This window comes from Hippocampus comes, unplaced genomic scaffold (assembly GCF_001891065.2).
Source record: "Hippocampus comes isolate QL1 unplaced genomic scaffold, H_comes_QL1_v1.1 scaffold299, whole genome shotgun sequence".
In the NCBI taxonomy this organism is placed as follows: Eukaryota; Metazoa; Chordata; class Actinopteri; order Syngnathiformes; family Syngnathidae; genus Hippocampus; species Hippocampus comes.
The window spans coordinates 191845-197826 of record NW_017805694.1 but is presented as its reverse complement, the minus strand read 5'-3'; the positions used below and the strand labels follow the sequence as shown (position 1 = coordinate 197826).

The 5982-nt window shown below is 57.7% G+C and overlaps 1 protein-coding gene across 1 annotated transcript; it reads right to left on the bottom strand.

Annotated features, from left to right (window-relative positions):
• Nucleotides 1-600: 600 nt before the first annotated feature.
• Nucleotides 601-3990, bottom strand: parietopsin. The gene is made up of 4 exons (XM_019881750.1): nt 3665-3990; nt 2748-3076; nt 2335-2580; nt 601-1351 (listed from the first exon to the last, which is right to left on the bottom strand). Exons 1-4 carry the CDS (start codon nt 3984-3986, stop codon nt 1196-1198), a joined length of 1053 nt encoding a protein of 350 aa, XP_019737309.1. The 5' UTR covers nt 3987-3990; the 3' UTR covers nt 601-1195.
• Nucleotides 3991-5982: the final 1992 nt, after the last annotated feature.

Genomic DNA, 5982 nt, shown 5'->3' with positions numbered 1-5982 from the left:
GACGAGCCCGAAGGTCGGCGGCACGGAACGAGGCCCCAGAGGGCCGCTCGTTCCACCCAAAATAATGACGAGGCGCTGCGGGCGAACGCGTTTGGACCCGAGCGGCCCAGCGGGCGGCGCGGGTCTCTGGACAGGCCCGCAACTGCTTACGTCGATCCCGGGGCTCTTTTTTTTTTTTTCTTCCGTTCGGCGGCCGTAAGCGGGGCCAGATGGGACTTGTTGAGGTGATGAAGGCGAGGCGGCCGGAGGATTACAGCGTGGCGTCGCGTCATCCTGTTTTCCGATGGAGTGTGAAATGCTCTTTGCTTCTGAAAATGAGCCGTCCCTTTCAAATCCGGGACTTTGCTCGGAACGTGTCTTTTTTTTTTTTTCTTCCGTTCGGCGGCCGTAAGCGGGGCCAGATGGGACTTGTTGAGGTGATGAAGGCGAGGCGGCCGGAGGATTACAGCGTGGCGTCGCGTCATCCTGTTTTCCGATGGAGTGTGAAATGCTCTTTGCTTCTGAAAATGAGCCGTCCCTTTCAAATCCGGGACTTTGCTCGGAACGTGTCAACGACTGTTGAAAAAAACACCAAAGGAGAAGACGACTCGTTGTGGCCGGATTTGAAACGTGCGAGTCTGCACGACACATTTTATTGACAGCAACATTTCAAGACGAGACGAGATGGAACGGACAAAACATGGAGGGGACTCCGAGGCCACAACGTTGGGTACACCTGCACCACTTATCGTGTGTGGGGGGGGGATTTTATACACACATATGCATGTTTTTTTTTTTTTTTTTAATAATCAGCCTTTATTGATGCTAATGATGCTAATGCTATGGACAGACGCCACGAGAGCAGGACGCTTTTGACCAACTGTTTCGTTTCAAGCGATTTCAGTTCACGTCGTTAACCAGCTTGGAAAGGGAACACACACAAGCCGTAAGTCGAGGTTCCACTGCATTTTCATTTTTGTCACGCTGAAAGGCAGAACGGTGACGAGCTGGTGTCGGTGTACCTAATGAAGTGGCCAACGAGAGCCTGTCACGGACAAGACGAAGTGAGGAGAACAACACCCAGCCTGTCTTGGATCGCTTGAGTGCGCGGCAGAAGGACTCCCCCGGCTTGCTTTGGAGTCCTTCTGCTCCTCGGCCGTCGGTCTCCCCCGTGCGGAGCCCCCCCCCATCGCCCCCGCGGCATCTGCGCCGGCTGTCACAGAGGGAGCACCTTGCCGTGCCCGGCGATGCGGCCGGAGCGGCCGGGCGGGGGCCGCCTGTTGAGGGGCCGCATGCCGAGGCCGACCGCGCCGGCGCTCCCGCGCGGGGCGCGGCGGCCGCAGGACAGCGTCTCCACGGCGGCGTCTCGAAACTGACGGCACAAAGAGAACGCGGTGACGCTGGCACTTTGGGACTTGGCCAAGAAATCGGCCCGCTCCGGCTGCGTCTCGTGCCCGAGTGAATTCGCGGACGTCTGTGGAAAAACTACCCGGCAAAGTGGAACATTTGCGGCCTGAGAGCCGAAAGCTATTTTCGCCTTTCCGGCGGAACTTTGTTTGTCCTTCTAACAAAGTTTCAGCGGAAATGGCCAACTGTTCCTCGCTGGGGTTCCACGGATGTCCGAGCATCTGGCTTTGCGCCACTGGTCCGGTCTCAGCTCAGTGGGCGCTTCCCATTTGGTCAAGGGCGGTCTGACCTCCAAATGTCAACGGGAGGACGAGCAAAGCTTTGTCAACAGCGACGGCCGAATCCCACAAAGAAGTCAGCGCGGCCGCCCGCGCCGCTTGTGATCGCTCTCGGTTTGCGCCCGCGGCTCGCTCCGCCTGCACGTCGTCTCGGGTCGTGACGCGTTCCGCCATCTGTGCGCGCTTTGCGCACGACGTGCTCTCCGTTTGCTCCCTTTCTCCCGGCCTTTGCCCCGCCGTTGACGCCAAGGGCGCCATTTTGCTAAAGCGGCCTTCAGCGGAATTCTGCGCCGATTGTTCAACGTGTTGTTTTTGCCCATACTTGTGTGCGCTTCACATCCTTGATTTTGTTTGTATCGGCGCGAAGGTTAGCGTCGTGTTCGGTTTCAGGCCGAAAACTCTTTTGACCGACGGACGACGGTTACTTTGTACGCATCATTTGGCGTGCGGTCGAACGTCAGTACTCGGGACTGCCACCGGTCTGGCCTGTCCGCGTATGCTAAGAAGCAATCAGAAGTGAAGACCGATGAAAAAAATCATTTGGGGCAGCAAGGTTGCCACGTCGCTCCTCCACCGTCAGCCCGTCGCGAACGTTGTGTGAGTTCTTTCATCGGGAAAGAGGAGCGGCAGTTTGAGAAGAAAGGAGGCCGCTCGGGCACGTCCCTGTTACCTGCTCGTTGGAGAGGAAGTAGATGACGGGGTTGTAGACGGGGCTGGTCTTGGCCAAGTACATGGGCACGGTGGCCAGCAGCGGGGGGATGTCCAGCTGCGGCCGCAGCACCACCGCCAGCGACAGGGCCGTGTAGGGCAGCCAGCACGCGAAGAAGGCGGCGATCATGGCCAGGACCATCTTGACGGCGCGCTCCGTCTCCTTGCTCAAAGAGCGCCCCGCCTGCGACTCCACGCTCTTGTTCAACTGCGAACAAAACGCTCCGGCCCATGACTCGGGGGAGGCGACTTTTGGCCGCGGCCCCGCGTTGTCTCTTGCTCTCTTTGATTGTGAGGTGGCGGCTAAGGCCGAAGGGACGGCCCGCCGCGGGATGGAATCGTCAGTCCAATCCATCAACGGAATGAAATGCGTACCTTGCGCAAGGACGCCAGGACTTTGGAGTAGCAGTAGATGATGACGGCCACGGGGAAGAGGAAGCACGTGAGCGTGTACAGGATGAGGTAGCTGTAGTTGCTCCAGGACCTCTCCTCCCAGGCCAGCGAGCAGGACGTGCGCACGCCCTCGGGGCCGTAGCCGCTCCATCCCAGCAGCGGCGCCGCCGCCCAGAACAGGCAGAAGAGCCACACGCGGAGGAGCCCCGTCACGCTGCGCCGCATGCTCAGCCGCCGGCCGGCGCGCGGCTCGCACACCGCCTTGTAGCGCTCGTACGACAGCAGGGTCAGCGTGCACAGCGACACCAGGCCTGTGGGGGGGGCGTCTCATCACGCCGCAAATACCGCCGCGTCGCGACTCCACTATGCGCCTTGACTCGATAGGTGGCGGGCTCCGACTTCGGCAGCTTTTGGCAAACGGCTACGACCCGATGGAACATTTCTGCCGCTTCCGAGGCCCCGATGGGCACGGTGGCCTCCGTCGGCCCGAAAAGGGAACAGCTCCCTCCACCCGGGGGTCGCCATATCGCGGCAAACGACTCTGCCGACGTCCTCCGGTGGGCCGGACTGGAACGTGACACGAGCGTGCAAAATGGCCAAAGACGCAGTCGGCGCGCCAAGCTCAGGAGCGCTTGACGTCCCTCCCTTTGTTCAGCATCCAAAAGCGCAAGGACGCCCGCGCTTGTATTTTGCGCTCGAGTTCACGAACGCGCCAGACAAAGGACGACTTCTCAGCCGCGTCGCGAGAGGAACTTCTTCCTGACACGTTTGCAAACTATGACGCCGGACCGCGCTTGACAAGGGAGGAGCTCTGCTGGCGGCGACCGGCGGCTGAAGCGATCGAGCCGGGAAACGGTCAACGGACGCTTCGCGTCGGCATCGGGGTGCCGCCCACTCACCAAAGTAGTTGACGGCGAAGCCCTGGAAGACGCAGGCGGCGCGGCCCATGAAGAAGGAGCCGTGGTAGTTGGTGACGGTGACCACCAGGGAGCCGCACAGGCCGATCATCAGGTCGGACGCCGCCAGGCTGACGACGAACACGTTGATGGGGCGCAGCAGGCCGGGGTTCCTCAGGGACACGGCGATCACCAGGCCGTTGTTGAAGACGCTCAGCAGCGTGTTGACGAACATGAGGAAGGCCAGCGCGCTGTAGCCCGCGCGGGGGAAGACGGTGGGCGCCTCGGCCGGCGCCCCGCTCCGCGTCGTGCCGTTGCCGTCCATGCCGCGAGTGGTCGGCTCCTCCGCCCGCCCGCTTGATCTTATCGCCCCTGATCCGCCGCGCAGCTGCCCGCGCCGCGCAATATGACAAATTGGCTCCTAACGGGATTTGCAGGGCGGATCGACTCCCATAAAACCCGCGGCCGTAATGCCGATTGGAAAGCGGCGCCGTTTGAACGAGGGGCTCCCCAAAAGTGACCGCGGGCGCGACGTGCAACGGTGGGAAGATTGGGCCGGCCGGCCGGCAAAAACAAAAAACCAACCCGGGCTACCCGGGTGGGCACAGCGGCGCCTGCTGCGGGCCCCAAACGGCACCCGTGCCAGACTTTGGACCCCCGCCCTCAGTGAAGCCCCTCAACCGAGTGACCTTGAACAAGTGGACGTCCTTTCTGCACAACTTGCTGCTCTCCAATTGGGGCAGGACACTTGCGAGCCCATTCACGCGCAAATCCACAGCGGTTCACGCACGCACACACACGCGCTCTTTCACAAAAACTGAAGACAAACGACCGACTTGCTGGTTTAATTTCACACTTGACTCCGGTGACCTGACAATTTGTTGGCAAAACATCCAAGGGTCCCTTTTCCTGTGGACTGTCTGTCCCCTTTTGATATTCTCATAGCAGCCCCCCCCCCACACCAAAAAAGTTCCATCTACAATAACACAAATCAAATCACAAGAGGAGAACACAGCATTCAAGCACATTTCTGACAATCAAGCACGTTTTGCAAACTGAATCAGGAGGACAAAGCTCAGTGAGGGCCGGCTTCAAGATCACAAGCGGCGCCCCCTCCCAAAAAAAAAAAAAATTAAGTTCAAAAGTGATCAAGTGGTCAGTAACTGAGTACGGTGCAACAGTGCGCGTCACTTTCCGGCCCAAACATGACACAAAACCAAAAAGAAGCTACGAGACACAACGCGTGATCATGAAGGCAGCCCGTGTCGTAAAACGCTGCGGCCAAATATCATCACAGCAGTCACGGAAGGAGTTCGAGTGACCGCCTCCCTTATTTGCCGTTTGATAAATGCGGGGGTCGGGTCGGGTGGGGTGGGCAAAGCTTTGCGCTCAAGGGCCACGTTTCGTTTGCAAAACGGGCAGAAGCCAAAATGCCGATCGATGTCAAAGAGTTGGCTTGAATAATTTGGCACTATTGAGATTCGGCGCTTGGAATTGAAGCGGATCGAAAGGGGGCAGAACTGAAGGCGTCGGCGCCTTGGTCAGTTCCTTGTTTGCTTTTGGACAACGAATACAAAAGGGACTCTGGATGACTGCATTACGTTTGGCAAAATTCCTGATTTGTTCTTATTTTTGGGGAAAAGTAACTCATGTGTGACTCTTTTCAGAAATATATCAAATCTTGGAACATTTGTTGCGGAAAATGAGAAATGTTCTCGAAGAAAATGTGTTGGGGTTTTTTTTTTTTTTTTAGTCCTGTTGAAAAGTAATTGGTGTTTTTGGCGCATCCCAATGGCCTCTTCTTCGACGACAAGGTTCTGCTGCAAATGATTCTTCTTATTGATTTTATTTTTTGGAATGAATCGCTCATGTGAATGCCGCGCGGGCCGAATTCAAGAACGGAGCGGATCGCGTGCAGCCCCGGGGACCATAGTTTGCCCACCGTTTGTTGCGGAAAATGAGAAATGTTCTCGAAGAAAAAGTGTTGGGGTTTTTTTTAGTCCTGTTGAAAAGTAATTGATGTTATTGTCGCATCCCAAAAGGCCTTTTCTTCGATGACAAGGTACTGCTGCAAATGACTCTTCTTATTGATTACATTTTTTTGGAATGAATCGCTCATGTGAATGCAGCGCAGGCCGAATTCAAGAACGGAGCGGATCGCGTGCGCCCCCGGGGACCATAGTTTGCCCACCCCCCCGGTCAGGCGGCGAAGAAAAGCGGCAGACGGCTCCTTTCAAGTTTCACGGCGAGGACGAAAAAGACGGCGGAATACTTTAGCGTCGACTCTCGTGAGCATCCGCGGGGGGCGGGGGGGTCGGTCG